The 23,871-nt window shown below is 41.7% G+C and overlaps 1 protein-coding gene across 4 annotated transcripts in view; it reads right to left on the bottom strand.

Annotated features, from left to right (window-relative positions):
• The window catches only part of ALG9 (ALG9 alpha-1,2-mannosyltransferase), an 87,729-nt gene that overhangs the window by 10,943 nt on the left and 52,915 nt on the right, over nucleotides 1–23,871 (bottom strand). For all 4 annotated transcript variants that reach the window (XM_036075439.2, XM_078059002.1, XM_078059001.1 and 1 more), the window contains exon 14: nucleotides 12,003–12,133. In XM_036075439.2, coding sequence (XP_035931332.1) covers nucleotides 12,003–12,133 — 131 coding nt within the window. The remainder of the gene's footprint in view (nucleotides 1–12,002; nucleotides 12,134–23,871) is intronic.

The raw sequence follows: 23,871 nt of genomic DNA, 5'->3' as shown, positions 1-23,871 counted from the left end.
CTTTAGCCAAAATTCAGAATGAGGGAATGGAGAAAGAACTGGTATTAGGCAACTGGCCATTTTCTGACCTTCAGTCCCACCACGGTGCTAGGAAGATGCTCTTCACTAGTCTCTTTTCCATCTGATGGCTACTAAGATATGAAGGTGTTATATGCTCCAGCCACCATTCCTGTGGAGAAGACACTAAACCGTGTTCAAAACGGTGTCTGTCTCTGCTCTTTGGACCCTTATTTGAGCTATTTCTATGTGACAAATAGTAAGTAACACTGGAAATCACATCAGGTAGACGATTCTCACAAGATTTACAGAGAGGAAATAAACAGTGAATATACTTTAAAGTAACTCAAGAAGATTTTTATCTTTTTTTTTTTTTTTTTTTTTAGCTAAAAAAACAATTTGTGATTTCTCTCAAATGTGTGGTTCACTGATGGGTTTTGTTTCATCTGATGTTGGCTAGAATCTTCACAATGGCCACACTCCCATGGCTGGACTGAGAGCTCAGCTAGTGCAAAGGGCCTTCAGGCCTCCTCCATGTGGGCCTTTCTCCTTAAAGCCACAGTGCCTGGATCCTAAGAAGGAGCATTCCAAGAGACAGGAAACAGAAGCCCATCCATCAGCCACTCAACAATCTTTATCTTACTGAATAAGGGCATCAGAAGCTTCTAAAGAAATCCTTATTTCACCTTTTCCTCCTTTTTTACTTTGGCATAAATCCAGTTTTAAGAATGTGAAATAATGGGGCCCTGGGTGGCTCAGTCAGTTAAACATCTGCCTTCAGCTCAGGTCATGATCTCGGGGTCCTGGGATCAAGCCCCACGTCGGGCTCCCTGCTCAGCGGGCAGCCTGCTTCTCCCTCTGCATGCTGCTCCCCCTGCTTGTGTGCACTCTCTCTGTCTCTGTCAAATAAAATCTTTAAAATAAAGTGATCTTTTTTTAAAAAAAAAATGTAAAATAACCACAAAACAAGAAAACTACAGGCCAATATGACTAATGAACACAGATGTAAAATCCTCAACAAAATATTAGCAAACCACATACAATAATACATTAAAAGATCATCCACCATGATCACATGGGATTTATTCCAGGGATGCAAAGATGGTTCAATATTCACAAATCTGTCAGTGTGATAGAGCACATCACCAAAATGAAGAAAAATCATATGATCATCTCTCTAGATGCTTAAAAAGCATTTGACAACATTCAAAATCCATTCATGATGAAAACTACCCAACAAGTGGGTTTGCCAGGAACATACTGTGACACAATAAAGGTCACATATGAAAACCCCCCAGTGCAGTGGAGGCCTGTGTAGGGCTGTTGCTCAGCAGGCCCGGCCTGGCTTTGGGCCCAGGGCCTCAGAGCCGGGGACTCTGCCCCTGTGCCAGCCTGGCCGCTGCCAGCAATCCCGGTATACCGCAGCGCCTGCTGCAGAAAGATGTGGTGGGTATATATACCAAGGAATATTACTCAGCCATAAAAACGAATCTTGCCATTTGCAACAACATGGATGGAACTAGAGAGTATAATGCTAAGTGAAATAAGTCAGTCAGAGAAAGACAAATACTGCATGATTTCATTCATATGTGGAAGTTAAGAAACAAATGAACAAAGGAAGAGAGAGAGAGAGAGAGAACCCAAAAAACAGACTCTCAACTATACAGAACAAATTGATGATTACGGGGGGGGGGGGGTGGATGAAACAGGTGAAGGGGATTAAGAGCACTTATCATGATGAGCACTGAGTCATGTATAGAATTACTGAATCACAATCATATTGTGCATCTGAAAGTAATTTAACACTATGTTAACTACACTGGAATTAAAATGTAAAAATTTTTTTAAAAAGATGTGGTATACATACACAACGAAATATATTATGCAGCCAAAAAAAGGGATGAGACTGTGTCATTTGAGACAACATGAATGGACCCAGAGGGTATTATGCTAAGTGAGTAAGTCAGAGTGAGAAAGACAAATACCATATGACTTCATTCATATGTGTAATCTAAAAAATAAAACAAATGAACAAAAAGTAGAATCAGACCTATAAATATAAAGAACAAACTGAGGGATGCCAGAGGGGAGGTGGGTAGGGGATGGGCAAAATGAGTGCAGGGGGGGAGATACAGGATTCCAGTTACGTAATGAATAGGTCATGGGAATAAAAGGCACAGCATAAGGAATACTGTCAATGATACTGTAACAGTAATGTATGGTGGCAGATGGCAGCTACGCTGTGGTCAAAGCAGCATAATGTATAAACTTGTGGAAACACTGTTGTACACCCGAAACTAATGTAACATTGTGTGTCAACTATACTCAAAAAAAAAAAAATGAAATACATCAAATAATTGGTAACTATTTTCTGAGACCTTAGTATGTGCTAGGTGTGGCAGAGATTCAAAAAGAGTTGTGGTTTCTAACTATCAAGGAGCTTAGAAATAAAGACCTCTGATGACGCCGGCCACTTGGTCTAAGCTGGCTAACAGCAGGGGCAGTCCCAAAGGACTGCACACACTCTTCAAACCTGAGAGTCTCTGTAGCATGGACTTGGGGCACAGATGCTCTGTACACAGTCTCTTTCTAGAGATCTAATTTCAAAACAACGGGAAGCACACTCTGAGTTTCAGAAAAACAAAAGGTTTGTTCTTCTTAAAATGTCAAGCAGATCTCAATGATTAAGCAGTTGAAGACTGCAATGAGCAAAATGCCAATGTGTTTTGAAGCCAAATCTAGCCTGGGGTAGCTCTGCCAGATGAAAGGTCTCAGCAAAGTACTGGGAGAAGATTAAAAAAAGTGGGGGGGGGGGAGGAAGGCCAAGAACTGATAAAGAAACAGAAAGTAGTGAGAATAACGAGCTGTAAAGAATTACGAAAGTTCATGGGGTGCCTGGGTGGCTCAGTCGTTAAGTGTCTGCCTTCGGCTCAGGTCATGATCCCAGGGTCCTGGGATCGAGCCCCACATCAGCTCCCTGCTCAGTGGGGAGCCTGCTTCTCCCTCTCCTGCTCCCCCCCTGCTTATGCTGTCAAATAAATAAAATCTTTAAAAAAAAAAAAGAATTACAAAAGTTCAGAAACTCTGGGGTGCCTGGGTGGCTCAGTCAGTTGGGCATCTGCCTTCGGCTCAGGTCATGATCTCAGGGTTCTGGGATCGAGCCCTGAGTCGGGCTCCCTGCTCAGCAGGGAGTCTGTTTCTCTCTCTGCCCCTCTGACTGCTTGTGCTTGCTTTCTCTCTCAAATAAAGTCTTTAAAAAAAAAAAAAAAGTTCAGACACTCTGATCTCTTCTTCCTTACAATTTCTCAGTATTCTTGGCAGAGATGAAGGAGCTGGAGGTACCACCATGATTGATGTGTAGGGAAAAGACAAGAGCACTTCAATTACTGATTAGGAGGGAGAACTAATTCTACCCAAAGGACGTGAACACCAGCTGAAGCATGTCAAACTGTTGGCTTGCAACCAAATACTGCCATAGGGTGTAGTCTCCCTTTCCACCTGGGTAGCAAAAAGCCACAGATGAACAGCCTGCTGGACTATTTTGTGCACCATATGTCTCTTCTGCTAGAAATCTCCTTTTAAAAAGTAAAATTTCAAAAATTATCCAATTTGGACGAAGAATGGCATCAAAAGAGCTGTGATGGTTTTAAAACACGTCCATAATTCTTTGACATTCCTCCTGTCAATAAGGAAAGTCTAATTCCTCTCGCCTTGAACATGGGTTATTCGAGTGGCTTGCTTTCAATGAACAGAATGAGACTAGAGTGAGACACTGTATGAATTCCAAGGCTTGGTCATAAAAAAAACTTTATAGCTTCTGAGATACTAGCTGTTGGAAGCCGGCCACCAGGCTGTGAGGAAGCACAGGCCATGTGGTGAAGCCACGTGTAGGTGTTCTGGCCGCAGCCGGCACCAGCTGCTAGACGTGTGAGAAAGCCTTTGCAATGCCTCTAGCCCCAAGCACCATCTGACGGCCAATGCATGAAGAGCTCTGAGCAGCTGAAGAACTGTCTGGCTGAGCCCAGTCAACCTCCAGAACCATGAGAGAAAACAAGTAATTGTTATTCTTTTATATTGCTAAGTTTGGGATGATTTGTTATACCACAATAACCAGAACAAAAGGTTCCAACTGATTTGCCCTTTACAGCAGTTCTCTATGATCTTCTTCTCTTCCAGAAATAAACAATCCTGCTGATGCTGCGGTTAGGGGCTGGGGACACATGGCTGCCACCACCCAGACTACCACACAGGACCAAAATGGGTACAGGTGCCACAGCTGCTGGATTCACTTCTTCTTGGAGGCTGAAAGAAGAGTCATGGTCTCGGTAAAAAAAAATCTCCACGGCAGGTAAAGCTCAGTGACCACCGAGAATCCTGTGTTGGGCACTGAAAGAACACCGGGGACAGGTGCCAGCCGCACAGTCCCGATGGTGCTGCGTCGAGGCCCTCTGACTGGAGGGGGCCCCTCTCCTACAATGCCAGCTGGAAGTGTGAACTTTTAATCCCTTGCCTGCATCTACTCTTCACCTGTAACTATAAACGTGCAGGGCTTTGAAATCCTGCCCAAATTATCTCAAGCCCCTCATCAGGCAAGCCTAAAATTCAGTTAGAGGAGGCTAATATGTCCAAAATAAGGAAGAAGGAAATCTCACAATCCAAAAACCAAAGGTGAAAGCAAAGCTAGCCAGACAAAAGGGACCTACACCGAGGGAGGAAAGTGTGGGCAGAGAGCTGCCGTGTGAAGCAGGGGCAGGGCCTCCCAGCTTGATTCCGAAGCTACGAACAGGCCCTGGTGCTCAGGAAGCCAAGGGAACCTGGAAAGGCATTTCCCACCAGACTCCTACAGCCACACATTCTCACCACACTTCGGAAGGAACCCACCGCTGAGCTGGCAACTGATTGCAACACTCTCCCTCCACTCCTCTCTGGGAAACCTCCGAGTAGGCATTACATCCACCCACGTGTCAAGCTATTTTATACAAGCAGCAATTATATCATGCTTCAAAGAAAGAAAAAAAAATCCTCTCTTATTTTAGAAAGTATGTAATATGAGATGGCCATAGAGTAACAAATGTGTCTGGTTTAAAAAGTGATACTGCTAACTAGTTTAGACCCCATATCCCAGGAGTCAGAGAAAGCTTTATACGATTAACCAGACACAGACGTGGCAAACCCAGGGAGAGAAGGCACGGCTTTGGCGCCAGCTGTATGAAGGGGAGACCAGAAGATGGTAAGATCTTCTGCCTGGGTCCTGTCTCAGACTAGTGGGTTCTGGTTCTCTAGGCCTCTCATAATGCAGAGAAGCAGCCTATGGGAAAAGAATGAAAGGACTTCTGGGTTGCCATTCACCCAAATGGGCTAACGACAGTTAGCCCTATTTATGGAGTCATGCTCCACTAGCCCAACAGTAAAGGCCTTGCTTGTCTTCCAACAATTTCAACAGAAAACAAGCTTCTTCCCGTATTCACAGATATTCAGAATTGCTAAATTTGTACCAGTCATAATTACTGACTAATAAAGATTATTATTGTTCTAATAACCTTTAGGCTGCTTTCCCCTGGAGCTGAGGCTGCACTGAGTAGGATATTTTTACGTGCCAGTACGGTCTTCAAACTATCCAGGTTGCTTCCCTTTCGGATGACTGAGACCCAACCGAGGCTACAATACCAAGGAATGTCAGCAAATTAAATGAAATAAGTAAGCTATGGGCAAATCCACACATCAACATGGACTGCAGAGCAAAGGAACAATCCATACTCGGCTCCTCCGTCCTGCTTTTTGGGGCAAGTCCCTATATTCTGGTCACACTGAAGCAGGATGACCACACATCTTGATTTGCCCAGGGCAGGGCTCCTTTTATTTTCAAAAGCACTTTGATTTGGATGATCTCTTACAGATCACTTCCACCTAAAAGCCAATCTAAGCCAGTGGAAGAGGTAAATTACATTTTTCTTGACTAATCCCTCAGGCACCTCAAAGGACTTCTTTTTATGTTTCCACTTGTGCTCATGATTTCTTCTCCTTGAATTATCTACGCGATTCTGCCCTCTCTACCACCAGTACAAATCCTCCTTTCCCTCCACGCCTCAGCTCAGCAGCCATGTCCTTCGGGAAGCTTCTCGGTATACCCTGACCGCCACGGATCTCTCCTCTCTTGGAAGTTCTAGCACACAACCTGGCACCTCCTATGGTCTTACTATTATTTTCAAGTCATTTTTTGCATGTGTAACTATACAAGTTATAAGTTATTTAAGGGCAAAATCTGTGTCTAATTACTTCCTTTACATCCCTTAAAAAATCCAGCTCTGTGACAAGGACATAGTATCTTCTGATTTTCAAACCTGCCTAAGCAGCTGGCTCTGAGATCTAAGACTCCAGGTGCCTCCTACTGCTGACTTCCTTCTCTCACAGCACCCCGTACTTTTCCTTTAAAGCACCTAACGCAGATTATAATTATATATTGATTTGTATGCTTATTTGTTTAATGCCAAGGTCCAAGAGGACAAGGAATTTGTGCGTATTATTCATCACTATATACCTCAGATCTATTGGAGTGCCTGGCAGTGTTCAAAAAAAGTATCTGCTGACTGGATGTGTGTCAGATGGATAGACGGACAGAGAGATGGATAATGGAATAAAGAAAAAATCATCTCTCAAAGTGAACCCTCAAAGTTTTAGGGCCCAAAACATTTGAGAAACTAACTGGCTTCCATTTCTAAAAGATCATGTCACAGGCTTATTAAAACCTTCTCCTTTCCTCAAGAGGACCTAGAGAGTAATTAGGCCTGCAGCCCCATCCAGTCTAGGGTCAAAGACACTGGTGACCATCTCGTGCAGATGGTACCACATTTCTCCCTGTTACATAAATTGCTGAAGTACAAAAGCCATGGTCTCAAGAAGTCAGAGGAAATGTAACAACCCCAGTGAACAGGCTGGGAAGCATTCCAGGACCAAGCTCCCAAGAGCATTCCGTGCACCACCTCAGAGTGGCAGCTCTGAGGTACAGAGCCCGACACCACAGTCCAGCTGAACTGTCCCAAGTCCACAACATGAGAGGTCACCGTGCTGACAGTGATAAACGGCTGTGGCAAGACTGGGCTGTGGGATCCCACTGTTTTTGCAGTGACGTCAATATATACTAGGAAATGCTGAGGAAGAGAAAGAAAATCAGCATAATTTTGGAACCCTAGGCTGCCTGCTAATTAATTGAAAAGCCTGACATTTATACAGTGCTTTAGAATTTAAAAACACCTTCATATTTCCACTCTCATTTAATCCTTACAACATTCCCATGAAGAAGATAAAATATTATCATCTCTGTTCTAGCATGGAAATCTGGAATCAGAGAGGAACAACCAGCAAGTCACATCTTCTGACCCCTTGCTCTCTTCTCTGTACACCTTCAAGTGAACTGTACCTTTCCAGTTCTTAAACCAGACTTCTTTCTTTCTCAGCATATGGTCATGAAAAGCATGCCAATTTATGGGAAACAAGTAAAATTTACGGGAAGTGAAAAACCTCTGAAGGCATTCTCCACTAACCTCCCTCCCTCCGCTGCACTAGAGGTGTGCGGAGTGGGCGGAGGGGAAATGAAGCAGCAGCAGGGACCGACAGGACAAACAGGACATACGATGAGGTAAGTTTAGGGTCCGTCGCTCCAGCAAGTTCTGCTCAAACCTGCAAAAGCTTCTGCTCAGGGACCAGCCCTGCTACAGAAAGCAATCCACAACACTTTTGATACAGCAAAGGAGAATGTTAAATACGTAGATACAGGCCACTGTGAAAGTCGTGGGGTTCTGGGTAAATTTTGGCCTGATCTTCCTGACACCCTGCATCTCCTGAGTCTATCCCTCCTCTGCAGTTGAGTTCACTCCCTCGCTGCCTCTCATCTAGCCAACCAGAATTGTCTCCTAACTTGTTTCTATGCTTCCAACCTTCCCTCCTTCCAGTCCACCTCCTACACAATCACCAATGCGATCCTCAGATGTCACCTCCTCTTGGCATCTTCCTTGGCCTCTCCCACCTAGCCTTTTTGGAATTTCCCCATCTCTCCTATGCTTGGATACCGCCTCCCCAAGGTGGGGTTTCTCCCCAGGTTTACCATAAACTCCCCTAGGCAGCGGTCTTATCCCCACACAGTATAAAGTCTTAGATGTAGAAGATATTCAGTAAATGTTGATCAAATTGAGCCCATTATGCTTTATTTCTGGCCTGAACATCTAGCTTGTTAGGGAAGCAGAAGGCTCAGTGGGCAACAGCAAGCAGCATCTCTGGAAATGATGGCTGGGACTGAACACCGAGGAGCCACCACACTTGTGTGGCTGTACAAGGTTCTCCAGCCACCCTCTGCTCACCGCAAGGCAGGTGGGAAGGTGACCAACACCTTCCGCTCTTTCTTCAAGAGATTTCAAATTCTCACACGGGAACTATACGAGCATGCTTTTTTGCCTTGTCCCAAAGGCTCTCTGTTTATGTGCACCAGCTGTGGTTCTAGGAGGCCACCAAAAGGGGAAATGGGTAGATGGGTGGCCCTTCTCATTTCAACCCTTCAAAACCAAAGGGGAAAAAAAGTCACCTGAAAATTACTCCCTTGCCCCATTTGCTATTAACAGAGTTCATTCTGTAGCCAATGTACTGCTGGTCAGTATTTGTGAACCATTCAGTTTCCCTTTGCTAACAGGAAGGTTGCTCGGGATCTGCTGTCCTCTCAGAGCTGGAGATCTTCCCAGGGCCAGATCTCATGTTGTCACAGTTTTCTCAATCAAAATAGAAGGCCCAATAGCGACCTAGCCCAAGTACTACATCAAATAACAATAACTAAGAACATGTATGATGCAGAGAGCTTCACAACATCACTGCTGCTTCTCCCTCCAGCTCTCTCCTATTATTGGCCCAATCTGACCATGTATGAATATCAATCCACCATCCCACCACCTCTCATGGCCCTCCACTCCCTCAGCGCCCCCGCCCCTCCTCACCCAACTTACGGCCACGACCACTCTCTGCCATAAACTCAACTCCCTTACCCCCTTCATGCTTTGTTGAACTTTTTGGCCTAAACCCAACCCTGCACACAAAAATGCGTGCATAAATGTGCACAGCATTATTCACAATAGCCAAAAAGTAAAACTAACCCAAGTATCCATCAACTGGGGAAGAGGTAAACAAAATGCTTATATCCATATAATGGAATAGTATTCAACAACAAACACCGACTGATACATGCTATAACATGAATGAATCTCCAAAACATGCGAAGTGAACGAAACCAGATACAGAACCTCACATATTATATAATTCCATTTATATACATACAACTTGGTAAATTTACTAAAAATTATTGAATTGTACACTTAAAATGGGTGGATTTTATGGTATGTAAATTATACTTCTACAAATTTGTTTTAAAAAATTTAAAAACAACAACTCTGGTTAAATTCACCTGTTCTATGATTCAGCACCGGGGCTATCTCTACAGCTGGAGAAGAAAAAAGCAACCACACTGGCCCCACTTAAAGCTCATGTGGGTTCTTGATCCTGTCTTCCAATCATACTGTATTTCTCGAGCTCCTTTTGTCTCCTACTCTCCTCAATTATTTCCCTCTACTCGAATCTCCAACACCTCATCCCCATATAGTCCCTTCTCATCTGATAATCCTACTTCCTGCTTCACCGAGAAAACAGAGGCCATCAGAGGAGAACTTCCAGACTCCTATTATCACACCAGCCTGCTGCCAGTTCCTACTCTGCTCTATCTAGCAGGTATGTGTGGCTATTTAAATTAAGATTAAATAAAATTAAAAATTCAGTTCCTCATGCAGAGTAGTCACATTTCAAATGCTTAATAGCTACATGCACCTTGTGGCTCCTATATTGGACAGTGTAGATACAGAATCTCTTCATCACTGCAGAGAGAGGATCTATCTACTGCCCACCTATCCAAAACATCTCCTCTACTTACAGGTATGTTTCCTCCCACCCACCTCAAGGGCGCTGCTCCAGCAATTCCTTCCTTTCTCCTACATGATCAATTTTCAGCTAAGAGATCATTTCCATCAGCATACAAACGTGATTGTTATTGAAATAGATAATAGATAATGGCATTCTCAACAGAAACAAGAAATAACGAATATGTGACATGATAAAGGTGTTAGCTGATGCAACTGTCATAATCATACGGCAATACATGAATGTATCAAACCAACATGTGTACACTTTAAACTTACAAAACGTACACGGTAATTTTTAAAAAAAAGATAATGGTAATGATTGCACAACACTGTAAATATAATTAATGCCACTGAATTGTACACTTAAAATAGTTAAAATGGCAATTCTTTTTTTTTTTTTTTTTTAAAGATTTAATTTATGGGCGCCTGGGTGGCTCAGTTGGTTAGGCGACTGCCTTCGGCTCAGGTCATGATCCTGGAGTCCCGGGATCGAGTCCCGCATCGGGCTTCCTGCTCGGCGGGGAGTCTGCTTCTCCCTCTGACCCTCCTCCCTCTCATATGCTCTCTCTCTCTCTCATTCTCGCTCTCTCAAATAAATAAATAAAATCTTTAAAAAAAAAAAAAAGATTTAATTTATTTGACAGAGAGAGAGAGCGCACAAGCAGGGGGAGCAGGAGAGAGAGAAGCAGACTCTCCACCGAGCAGGGAGCCCAACATGGGGCTCAATCCCAGGACCCTGGGATCACGACCCAAGCCGAAGGCAGACGCTCAACCGACTGAACCACCCAGGCGCCCCTAAAATGGCAAATTCTGTGTTTATATATATATAAATATATATACACACACACGTATATTGTATATATACTATCACAATTTAAAAAGATTTAAAGGATAAAATCTTCTCTCATCATCACTTTCCCTACAGCACCCACTACCAGCGACGGCCGTTTCTCTGCTTCCCTTCAGAGCAGAACTCTTCAGAAGACTTCTCTATGTTCGCCATCTCCAATTCTGTTTTTGCTCTCATCCCCCTCATCTCTCAAGTCACCATGCCCCTACCACTCCACCAAAATTGCTTTTATTGGCTGCCTAACCCAATTGGACTTTATTTTTTATGGACAACTTTATTCAACTTTATCAGCAGCTTCTGAGCACTCCCTCCTCCTAAAAACATCTTCTTCCCTGTTTCTGAGTCCCAGACCTGCCTCTCAGGACCTGGTCCTCTACCTTTTGCTTTCTGCCTGGACTCTGCCCACCAGGCATCCCTGGACCTCTACCCACAAATCGCCTGACTCTTCCAACTCAACCCCATTACTCCTTCACCTGAATGTCCTAACTCCTCTCTTGTCATCAGTTCTTAGGCCCTTCTGAAGAGCCAGACAAGCCCTGGTCTCTTTGGTCCCTCTATTTAAGATCGAGTAAGGCCTGTTCCTTCCTTGACTGAAGCTTGATCCTAAAAATAATGGATATGCGGGCACCTGGGTGGCTCAGTCGTTAAGCATCTGCCTTCAGCTCAGGTCATGATCCCCGGGTCCTGGGATCAAGTCCCACATCGGGCTCCCTGCTCAGCGGGAAGCCTGCTTCTGCCTCTCCCACTCCCCTTGCTTGTGTTCCCTCTCTTCCTGTCTCTCTCTGTTGAAAAATAAATAAAATCTTTAAAAAAAAAAAAATAATAATAATGGATATGAACTTCTAGCTCTTTAAAGGACATAGTCAATCTTCCTAACAGTGTTACAATACTCTCAGTAAGACAATTGAAGTTGATTGCCAAAAGTAATCCATGTCACACATTTATTTGCATTGTCTTCAGTGGATCTGTTTTAGTTAGATTCTTTTATTTGGATGATACCTGAATAAACTTTGCATTCAGTGCCTAGAAAAAGAGAGCACTCTTGTAGATTTCTCAGGAAACTGGACAAGAACAGAAAATGTGTTTGGGCCCAAATAAAAATAAAAGGAAATGATGACTATTACAGTCAGCCCAGGACTGGAAGTTATTCAATCAAGATTCTAATTTTCACCCTTACTAGTCCTAGTACATCTCTAGCCACATACCTAGAAGCATCAAGGAATGGTCTGTAGGCCAAGCTGATCCATTCTTCTCTATTTGATGAATATTTCGGCTCCCGGGGTGTTTCTCTCATGGTGTCCAAATCCACTAAATAATGGCATTTACTGATGTCAATCTGCAATGGAGAAAGGCCAACCCTTCATTAGTAACTGCAAAGGTCTTTTCAGGATAAGGAACATCAATTACAATCCTAAAAATTCCCACAGGGTTTCAGAAACACAAACCTCCAAGTCCTTGGACAGTATTACCCGTGCTCTTTCCCTTCAGGTAAGAGTGCTGGATTCTGGGGAATTATTCAGGCTCCTGGTTGCAGGGGTGATACATGCACCCACCTAGCCAAATATATATGTAAGCTTTGGGAGTTCTGACCCTAGTTTGGGTATTGAGTTCCTCTGGCCTCACAGACACTTCTGAAGCTAGCATCAGTCCACAACCTACTGAAAAAAACACTCTTCTTCTACTATCATTCCCTTCCAATCTACCACCTCTTATCTCAGAGATTAAAAGGCCATCACCTAAACACATGCTAATGTGTGAGAAAGCCCCATCTCTGCGGACAGAGCCATGTGAGGTCACCCTACACCTCAGAAGTGGTACAGCACTATCACGGATCATCATCTCCTTCAACAATTCAAGAGAACTGACAGAGACATGGGAACTGCCATTGCAGCAAAAGATCAGTAAAACTGAGATATCAGAACTGTGAGAGTGGAGAAGGTTACAAAAAATATATAGCAACTATTAGCAAAACTGTAGTCATCCAGTTGCTTACAACATGGATACATCACAGCACCATAGCTAATTATAAGAGAATATTAATACACTTCATTTAAACCTATATCAGTACTGTGCTTCTCACAAAATTGATTAATTCAATGGAACATGCTACAAAATCTGAAGGCTGCTACTGCTGTTAAACAGTTCCTTTCCTACTAAAAAAATTTATAGTCCTAACCAAAATCACAAGTATATTGGGCGCCTGGGTGGCTCAGTTGTTAAGCAACTGCCTTCGGCTCAGGTCATGGTCCCAGGGTCCTGGGATAGAGTCCCATATCGGGCTCTCTGCTCCGCGGGAAGCCTGCTTCTCCCTCTCCCACTCCCCCTTGCTTGTGTTCCCTCTCTCACTGTGTCTCTCTCTGTCAAATAAATAAATAAAATCTTTAAAAAAAAAAAAAAATCACAAGTATATGACAGAGCCAGATCTGGACCCAAGTCAGTGTGACTTCAAAAGTCATATCAAGACTGCCCCAAATGACTGAATCAGAGGGAAAGTGCTCTCAGGAGCTCAACTAAATGTTTTTTACAAATTAAAACCAATGAAGAGTCCTCTTAGAATGCCAGGCATCAGCCAAGATACAGGCCATTGGAAACATGAATAGATCTATAGCAAATCTCGTATTAATGGTAAAGGGTTGAAAGCTTTTCCCTTGGGATCAGGAATCAGTCAAGACTTATCACTACTCTGTTCAACACTGTACTAGAGATTCCAGTCACCAGGGTAAGGTATACCAGAGAAAGAAATGAGAGAAGAAATGGAAAGAGATAATAAAACTCATTCATCACAATGATATGATTGGTATATATAAAATCTGGTTGCCTAATAAATTCTTGGAATTCAGAGAGTTTATCAAACTTTAGATTTATAGGATGTAAAAATCAATGTCATATATTCCTATAGAACAATAGACAATACAGAAAATGTTTTTAAATTATGTATTTTCAAATTATATTATAAAAATATAATTCATGAGAATTTGAAAATGTATGCCTTGGAATAAATCTAGCAAAAATATGGGAAAGTCCCTATAAAAAATTATGGAATTTTATTGACAAATGTCTGTCAACTGATCAATTTATAATGTGGTATAGTCATATAATTAAAATGTGGTAAATACATGCAATGAAATACTATTCAATCTTAAAAAGAATACATTGCATAACATGGATGAACCTTGAAAACATGATGCCAAGTGAAAGAAGCCAGCCACAAAAGACCACATGTGGTGTGACTCCATTTACATGAAATGTCCAGAACAGAGAAATCCATTGAGACAGAAAGCAGATTAGTGGTTGCTAAGGACTGGGGAAGTGACTGCTTAATGGGTATGGGGTTTTCCTGGGGTGAGGGGTGGGGGAGGATGAAAATGTTCTGAAATTAGATGGTGGTTATGGCCTCACAACAGTATGAATGTACTAAAGACCACTGAATAGTGCACTTTAAAATCATTGCTTACCCTAAGATCCAGCAACTCCATTTCTAGGTATGTACCCAAAAGAATTGAAAGCAGGGACTCAAAACAGATATTTATATCCCAATGTTCACAGCGGCATTATTCACAATAGACAAAAGGTAAAAATAACCCCAAAGTCCATCATGGAAGAATGGATTAAAAAACTATCTAATGAGTACCAACTTTCAGTCTGAGATTATTAAAAAGGTCTAGAGATAGAGTGGAGGTGATTATATAACACTGGGAATATGTTTAATGCCACTGAATTGTATCCTCAAAATGGTTAAAGTGGTAAATTTTATCACAATAAAAATTTGTTGAAATGATGAATTTTAATCTCAAAAAAATTTTTGACAATATAGTATTAAATGGAGAGATAAACCTTATTCCTAATCAATCACTGTTATAAAGATGTAAAGCCTAAATAAGTTGATCAATATAGTAAATGCAATCTCAAAAATCCCATCAGATTTTTTTGATGAAACTTGATAAACTAATTCCAAAATGTATATGGAAATGTACAAGGACAAGGACAGCCAAAGTACCATTAGGAAAGAAAAGCAAGGTGGTGGGCTTACTTGCTATAAATTTAGAGTAATTAAGACAAGAGGTGTTTAGTGCAGAAATAGACTGAGAGACTAATGAAGGGAATAGAACCTAGAATGGATGCAGGCAACATGGACCCTGATTTATGACAGAGTGACACCTCAGGTCAGTGGGGAAAGGATGGGCTCTTCACTGACTGGTGCTGAAACAACTGGGTATCCACTGAGGGTAAAATTAGACCTCAACCTCACTCCACTCACAAAAACCAACTTCAGATGGATTACAGAACTAAATGAAAAAGGCAAAATTACAAAGCTCTTGGAAGATAACATTGGAGAAGATCTTCAAGATCTTACAGAAGTCTTTTTAGACAAGACACAAAAAGTATTAACTACAAAAAAAAAGGATAAATTTGACTACATTAAAATATCTATTCATCGAAGACACCCTTATGAGAGCAAAGAGACGAGCCACAGAATGGCAGAAGAAATATGTAACACATTTAACCATCAAGGATTCATATCTAGAATATATAAATAACACCTTCTAGTCAGCAAGAAAAAGACAGACCACCCAATAGAAAAATGGGCAAATGACTTTAACAGGTACTTCATAAGAAGAAATCTAAATGGCCAAAAACAAATGAACAAGTGTTCAACCTCATTAGTAATCAAGGAAATGCAAACAAAATCACAATGAAAACTTACAATACCAAGTGTTGGGCAGAATGTAGAGCAACTCTATTCATTGCTGAGAGGAGATTTGATTGGTACAAGATTTTTAGAAAATTATTTCACACAATCTACAAAAATTGAACATATAACATTTGCTATGATCCAACATTTGTACCCCCAGGTTTTAGACTGAACCATATGAAATAATTAATATTTCACTATTTAATCCACAAGATTGGTAATTTCACTGTGGTGCAAGCTAATATATATCCAACAGAAATACACGCGCCAAAAGACAATCCAAGAATGTTCAATGCTTTATTTGCAGTTGGCCCAGACTGGAAACAAGCAAACATCCATCAACGGTAAAATAATACACTGTGGTATAGTCATTCACACAAGGATATACTATACAGTAACAAAAGAGAACAAACTACGGCTATATGCAACAACATATGCGATTATTACTAACAAAGTGTTGAGGGAAAAGATCAAGACCCGCCCCCAAAAAATACAGTATGATTCCATGTATACGAAAGTTCTAAAACAGTCAAAACTAATTTAAATCGTTTAGGAATGCATATAAAAGCGGTAAATCTAAAGAGAAAAGCAGGTAAATTATTACCATAAAAAGTCAGTTGAGTTCCCCTGAAGGGGGGAGTAGGTAGTGACCAAAAGGAGCTGCTGCGGGAGTTCTGGTTGGGAGCAATGCTCTAGTATTTGACCTTGGTGATGCTTACACAGGTACCTGGCTCTAATATTGTTGATTACTGTACACTTGTGTTTTGTGTACATTTAAGCTTATGGGTTATACACAACTGAAGGTTTAAAAAAAGTACCTTTAAGAACAACTTGTTCATTTCTAGCCTGCAGTAAACTCTGTCCTTCCCCCCACCTCTAACTCACAGTACTGTTCCCATTCTCTCCTAGCATTATTTATATGTAAAAGAGTCTCACATCTGTCTCTACATATGGGCTATTCCTCCAGGGGAGAGAAGGCACACTGGGAATTGACGTCAGACCCAATTCCATTCCACATAACTCCAAAAATGATTCTTCGCATAAACACTTCAGGAAGCAGACTTTCTGGTCTCAACACCCACTCTGTAGCTCCCAAGGATTTTAAAAACATGAAACAAGTTTTTAAAAGCTTTGCAAGCACCATGCCTCTGTAGTCAAATAGAAGCAGCCAGGGGCAGAGACTCCCACGGTCTCATGCCAAGACCTCCTTCGGTTAGGTGGCCTCCATATGACATTTCAATACTTGACCTCTGCCTGGCCTTTTGTGGCCAGGCATACTACAGGTCTGATTATCTAGATTTGGTTCTGGATACACAGTCTCCCAAAAATCTGGGTAGTAACTAATACCCAACTAAACCAGTTAGCTTTTGGCTCCATTCATCACACTATCCATATGCAAATTCCATTTAATGTTTTTAGAAAGATACCATAGCAAAATCATATTAATTGAGTTAACAGTCCATTAAAAAATATGTAACCTCTTCATCCTTTTTGGGAAGCAGGTGAATTTTTTTTTTTTTCCCAGGAAGCAGTTAATGAACAACTAAAACACCCAAGGACAAAGGCACCCAGCAGAAAATGGTTAGGTATGACCAAGGGCAGGTTCTTCTTCTTTTTTTTTTTTTTCTTTTTTTGGTTAAGATTTTACTTATTTATTTGAGAGAGAGAGCATGCACAAGCTGGGAGGAGAGGCAGGAGAGTGAGAAACAGACTCCCGTTGAGCAGGGAGCCCAAAGCAGGGCTCAATCCCAGGACCCTGGGATCATGACCTGAGCTGAAGGCAGACACTTAACCGACTGAGCCACCCAGGCACCCCCAGGGCAGGTTCTTTTTTAGAGAAGAAATAAGATATTTAGAGAAAAGGAGCCCCAACAATCAACAAAAAGGCAGCTTATGGAATGGAAAAAAAAATACTTGCAAACCATGTAACTGACAAGGAGTTAACACCCAAAACATACTAGGAACTCATACAACTCAACAGCAAAAAACCAAATTATCTGATTTTAAATGGACCAAAGACCTGAATAGACACTTTTCCAAAGAAGATATATGAATGGCCAACAGGTACATGAAAAGGTGCTCAATATCACCAATCATTAGGGAAATGCAAATCAAAACCATAATGAGATACCACCCCACCTCACATCTGTTATAATGGCTATTATCAAAAAGACAAGCGATAAGTATTGGCCAGGATGTGGAGAAAAAAGAATCCTTGTGTACTGTTAGTGGGAATGTAAATTGGTACAGCCATTATGGAAAACAGTAAGGAGGTTCCTCAAAAACTTAAAAAGAGAATTACCATATGATCCAGCAATCCCACTTCTGAGTATATATCTGAAGGAAATGATGTCACTATCTTGAAGAGACATCTACACTCCCATGTTCATCACAGCATTATTCACAATAGCTAAGACATGGAAACAACCTAAGTGTCCGTCAATGGATGAAATGTGATATGTATGTAACACACGCACATGCACGTGCATGCACACACACACACACACGGATACTATTCAGCCATAAAAAGAAGGAAACCCTGCTGTGTGTGACAACATGGATTAATCTTGAGGGCATTATGCTAAGTGAAGGAAGTTCAACAGAGAAAGACAAATAGTATATGATCTCTCTTAATGTGGAATCTAAAAAAGTTGAACTCAAAGAAACAGATGTAATGGTGGTTACCAGGGGCTGGGGGAAGTGGAGAGAGGTTAAAGGGCACAAATTTCAGTTACAGGATGACTAAGTTCAGAGGATCTCAAGTACAGCATAATAACATCATTAACAATATGGTGTTGCAGGGGCACCTGGGTGGCTCAGTCGGTTAAGCGTCCAACTCTTGATTTCGGCTCAGGCTTGTGAGATCGAGCCCTGTGTTGGGCTCCGCACTCAGCAGGGAGTCTGCTTGAGATCTTCTCCCTCTCCCCCCACCCCACCAGGCTCACTCTCTCTCTAAAAAAAAAAAAAAGAAAAAGAAAAAAGAAAAAAAAAAAAGCCAATACAGTGTTGTACATTTGAAACCTAAGAGAGATCTTAAATGTTCTCAACATTAAAAAAAGGGTAACTTCTTGTTATGTGAGGTGACAGATGTGTTAACTCACCCAACTATGGTAATCACTGTATAATATACACTTTCATCAAATCACCATGTTGTATACCTTAAACTTACACAATGTTGTGTGTCAATTTTATCTTGGTAAAGCTAGAAAAAAAATTTATTTAAACAATTAGAAGAGAAACTCTTCTGTCAGAGGCCTAGATTCAGGTCTGGGCTCCACCACAAACTAGATGGGTGATCCATACTGATTTATGTTTTTTATACTTCAATTTCTTCTGTAAAATAAGAATAATACCATTTACCTCAGAGAGTTATAATGAGGATTAAATGAGAGGATTTATTTGAATAAAACCTGTAAACTATAAAGGACTACACAAATCGCTGTAACATTAGAAGGAATCCTTGACTAAGTCCATGAAATGTGAGAACTTGACTGACAGGAAAGAACCCTGAAGCATTAGGGCCCATTGAAATGAATTGTTCTTGTTTTCAATTGAGATCAGTGTTTACTGTCAATTCAAGCTATGCCCAACATGTAGGACAAGAGGGTTACAATATTAACTACTCACAGTTCTCCATCAGCAATGAATTAGCAGCATCCACTAAATGACACTAAAATGAATCTTCTGGGCATCATTAAAGCCTTTATTAAGTACCTATTTGGTGAATTCTAAACTAGAGTATACAAAATTCTTGTGGACAGTCCCCATTACTAAACTTATAATTGAGGTCAGGAAATGACATTAGCACATATAAAATACAAAGAGTAAGTATTATAAGAACAATCAGTTCAGAGAGGAAGAAATCACTGGGGGCTGCTGTGGTTGAAAAAATTTCCTGGAGATGGTGGCAAAAGAAAGAACAGAGTAAAAAGGCAGAAATGAGCATGGTTTAAGGGGAAACAGGAGAAATATCTGCTTGTCCCAAGAGGTGTGTACTGAGAAAAGTGAAGAGAGAATCTGAGGGCTGATAACAGAGAACCCAAATTAAGAGAATCTGGATTCTGTGTATCAGGAATCTACTCTAGGGGGCGCCTGGGTGGCTCAGTTGGTGGGCGACTGCCTTTGGCTCAGGTAGTGATCCTCGAGTCCAGGGATCCAGTCTTGGGATCAAGTCCCGCATCCAGCTCCCTGCTCAGCAGGGAGTCTGCTTCTCCCTCTGACGCTTCCCCCTCTCATGTGCTCTCTCTCTCATTCTTTCTTTCTCAAATAATCTTAAAAAAAAAAAAAAAAAAAAAAGGAATCTACTCCAGGATTTTCAGCCAAAAAATGGGTCTCAGAAAAAGAGAGACGCATGCCGGCTCTGCGGGTTGGGGGGGCGGGGCACATGGTAGTACTGGAGGGAAAGCCAGGAAACAAGCACTCCCCTCACTAAGGAATGTCCAGCTGTGTGTGAAGGCACCCTGAAGTTCTGTGCAGGGGGAAAGAGGAAAGAAAGGGTAAGTCTCAGGCCTATTTCAGAGGAAATCAGTGATACCAAGGCTTCTAACCCAGTGAACGGGAGAAAAGAGGGGGCCGCAAATGAAGAATCAGTTTGGGTGAGATTGAGAAAAGATGCTATCTTGCATTTTACACCAAGGAACTGAAAGAAGGTCCCCATGATTGGGACACCAAGATTTAATGGCTGTTTTCTATTCCTACTGCCTGCAAACACTTCCTACTCCCACCTCATAAATCCCCCATTGTCTTTCAGATCCCAGACAAAAATTATTTCCTTAGGACAGGTCCCCAAATTGTGTGCTCTCATAGCAACCACTGCTTCTCCATTAAAACACTCCACAATTCGGGGCGCCTGGGTGACTCAGTCGGTTGGGCAACTGACTTTTGATTTCAGCTCAGGTCATGATCTTGGGGTCATGGGATTGAGCCCTGAGTTGGGCTCTGTGTTCAGCGGGGAGTCTCCTAGGGATCCTCTCCCTCTCCCTCTGCTCCTCCCCCACTTGCACCCTCTCTCTCTCTAAAATAAAATCTGGAGGAAAAAAACCACTCCATAATTATAATCTGTGAATTAATTAGGAAGTTAGTAAATGTTCTGGAAGCTGGAGCTGTGTCTACCTCATTCCTTCAGCATTCCAGAACCAAGCCCAGTACAAAGTGCACAGGAGGTGCCAAGACATACTGAACGAATGTGCACAAGAGTACATGAAAAAAGTTGAAACTAAGAGGAGGGAGAAAAAGGTGAAAGGGTAGGAAGGAGGACAGAAGAGAGGAGCAGAAGTGTGGGAGGACGCCTACCGTACTGAGCCCGAGGAGGACGTGAAGAAGCAAGGGATGGAAAGTCATTAGAGAGGTTGTAGGAGAAGAATCAAAGGAGTACAGTTTTGAAACTCAGGGAGAGTGCATTTCAAAAGCCACAGAAAGGCTGTAAGGAGACTTCAAGACAGAGAAAAGTTAACAACAGGGGTGAGTTCCCCAGTTGTACCCAAGAACACACTCATCACAGTGTAGAATGCCTGTGTGGGGACAAGGAAAGAACTCACAGCCCAGCCTCCTTTTCTCAGTGACCTTCCCCACTGTCTATCCCACTGCCTGAGCCAAGCCCCACAAGTCCTAAGACAGGAAGGATGTGAACTTGCATTCAGGCATCTATCAGCTAGAAATGACAATGACGCACATAGCTTTAAAAATAGAGATCTCTGGCAAGGGCCAATGTGCAGTTCAGGAACATCACAGAGAAACCATCTCCATGGTTAAGAGATCTCATTTCTCAAATGTCACTGAAAATTCTCTGGTAAACAAATGCAGTAAAGAATCCTCTAAGACTTTAAGGGGATAATGTGAAAGATACATCAAAATCAATTTGTCCTGTAACCTCCAAGTCAAGTGGGAGGACTGAAGTTGAGAAAACTGTTCACTTTGCCCATAACTAAGTAAAGTCTGCTCATAAACTGAGGCTATCAAACAGCAACAATGGCTGACATATGTTATGATTTTAATGTTTCTAAGCAGTATGCAGGATGTCTTTCTTTCCAAAAAATGTAATAAATTTTGATTACATTTTCTCATATCCCCCTGTAAGCAACTAGTGAGGCCCAGGACTTCTAGGTTGAGCCTCCTAAGCTCTGTGGAGGCAGAAACTGAGCCAGGCTTGACCAGCACGGTGCCCCCTGGTGCCTGTCCAGTACCTGGCACTCAACAGGCAGTCCAAAAGTAAGTGTCGAAGGGAAGAATGAACACCAACTGCACCAGAAGGCTGGACAACTGCAAACACCAAGTGTTAATAAAAACTAAGACTAGCTGTCTTTAAGTGCCAAGAATTTTTTTCTCTTAGCTTCTAGCCCCAGGAGGGCAATCTATTTCCTCTAAAATGTCATACAACGAAGATTAAATCACATTGTAATAAATCTACTAAAAAATCTCTAATTAGCAAAATGAGTTCGAGCTCCAGTAAACTATTAATTTTGAGCAAGGCTAGACAATTCACCATAACATATTTGACTTATTTGGTTATTTTATGGAATGAAAAATTAAAGTATGGAAGTTGCCTAGAGAAATCAAGTTCAATAATTATTCCTGGACCCCACTACTGTGATGAGAATGCACAACGCCCTCCAGGTCTGTGAGCGTACTCCTGCTCCTGGGAATGGAGTACAGAACCCAACAAGCACAAAAAAACAACAACAACAAAAAATCACATTTAAAAGCAAAGCAGGGGCACCTGGGTGGCTCAGCCATTAAGCATGGCCTTCAGCTCAGGTCATGGTCCCAGGGTCCTGGGATCGAGCCCCGCATCGGGCTCCCTGCTCCACAGGAAGCCTGCTTCCCCCCTCCCACTCCTCCTGCTTGTGTTCCCTCTCTCGCTGTGTCTCTGCAAATAAATAAAAAAAATCTTAAAAAAAAAAAGCAAACCAAATCCAAATGGATATTCCTTGTTTTTCAACTCACAGACAAGATGTTGGAATTAAGTTCAGTTCTGCAAGCTTGCGTATAAAGAATTTCTGAGAATCTATCCTTTAACTCCATTTTAGCCACAATTTTTTATTATTAAACACAATTATAAACAGAAATCCTATTGTGTCTGTGTGTGTGTGTGTATCCTACTATATTTGAACGTACATTGTATCAGCAAGCAGCCATAGTGTTTGAAACAGCAAACTCTCCTAAATGACACCAGCAGAAAAGCAGAATAATGCTCTGAACATCCTGCCCCCAGCCAAGCACTCTTCTTAAGTTGATCTAGTATTACCTTTTGCGTCAAAAAAATGGGACCCCAAATACTCCGTCTCTACCTCTAACTCTAGCTCTATCGCTTAGAGAAGTCACTTAACTCAGTCTCAGAGGTTTTACCAGGTCTCCAAAGGATTTGGACTGAAACCATGGAAATCTCTCTCAATGCTAAGGAAAGATCATTGCAGAGAAAATAATTTCATCACACGTGTAAACACACTGCACAATGCTGATTCTACTCTTCTCAAAACTACTGCTGCTCATCATTAGAAACATTTTCATACCGAAAGACATCCCTGCACTGGAGGTAACAAATACACAGGATCTGCTTTTTACATTGTCAAGATTTGGGCAATCAGAAAGTCAGTCTTACTTCTCACACTGAGCATAACTGAAGATACATATTTGTCAGGAATGGCAAAGGCAAAGTAAGATCATTCGGTTCTCTGAATTTGCTGATGTCAAGGAGCTATTTCAAGCCAAGATATTATCGTTGTTCTGACATTGTTAAATATGGAAAGGGTTAGGGAAATTCTGTGGGCCTGCATACTTGAAAAATGTTCAATTTTTAGAGGGCTTCTTTTATTCTAAGTGCTTTGTCAATATAAAACATGTGATTTGTTACTAGGTCGCATGTCTTACCTAAGTGCCTAGAGTTACCACACAGATCCTCCCTGAAGGTAATGACGGCACATACAGAAAACTCAGGACAGTTGTTTTTCTTCTCACAACTCATGTTAGACGCACTAATCAACTGCGGCCCTCTCGCACGGAGCCTAGACACAATGTCCTCAGCTTTTTAAACCGGGGCTCCAGTAAGCCACTACCAATTGATCCAAAGAGTCAAATGAAGGGAAATCATTTGCCTTCTTTATTCAATCAGTACATGGGGGTGAACACCCAGGATGGTGGTAATGCTGGTCAGTGAAGCCCAACCCACATAACACGTAGTTCTCAACAATGTATCTCCAGAGAAACAAACCTGTTCTTTTATACAATATCCATTATTTAGAAAACTAAGAAATCAGTGGAAATTGCTTATTTCTTTTTTACAACAAATTCAAGGTTTCTTTTATAAATTTGACTTTTAAAATATCAGCTTACATAAAACATTTTAAGAATACGTCTATAATAAAGAATAAAATTGTAACACTGTA

This window comes from Halichoerus grypus, chromosome 11, assembly GCF_964656455.1.
Source record: "Halichoerus grypus chromosome 11, mHalGry1.hap1.1, whole genome shotgun sequence".
NCBI classification, from domain to species: Eukaryota; Metazoa; Chordata; class Mammalia; order Carnivora; family Phocidae; genus Halichoerus; species Halichoerus grypus.
Note: the sequence above shows the minus strand (reverse complement) of the source record. Positions and strands in the feature narration are given on the sequence as shown.